General features: G+C 42.2%; 1 protein-coding gene across 1 annotated transcript in view; it reads right to left on the reverse strand.

Moving 5' to 3' along the window:
* Positions 1–384, reverse strand: part of LOC119594388 (proteasome activator complex subunit 4-like) — a gene marked incomplete in the record, with an annotated part of 28225 nt that overhangs the window by 6902 nt on the left and 20939 nt on the right. Inside the window, 1 exon segment of the mRNA XM_037943450.1 lies at positions 169–358. Coding sequence (XP_037799378.1) covers positions 169–358 — 190 coding nt within the window.

The raw sequence follows: 384 nt of genomic DNA on the forward strand, positions 1-384 counted from the left end.
ATCTGCAGGAAGGAAGACTTCTTACAAAAGGCTGTGCTATGTTAAGAGGGAAAAAGTGCTACAGGGTAAAAGTAAATTGAATAAACTGCTTTTTATGTAACCATGGCAACGATTATTCATCAACCCAAGAAAGGCACACACATAAACAGAACAGTCAGTTGAACCTACATTTATGGCACGGCTGAGTGATTTTGTATCATCAGGTACTTGGGTGAGTAGTCTGTCCACTAATTCTAGAATTACATCAGCCACAGCCTTGCGGACATTGGTGGGTAGATCTTCGGTATCAAGCTCCACACGAAGCACACGCTCCCCAGTGATGAACTTGCTGTTGTCCTTTTTCACAGCCATCTCCACCCTGATGTGTAAAACAAAGACAATATT

Source organism: Penaeus monodon, chromosome 33, assembly GCF_015228065.2.
Source record: "Penaeus monodon isolate SGIC_2016 chromosome 33, NSTDA_Pmon_1, whole genome shotgun sequence".
In the NCBI taxonomy this organism is placed as follows: Eukaryota; Metazoa; Arthropoda; class Malacostraca; order Decapoda; family Penaeidae; genus Penaeus; species Penaeus monodon.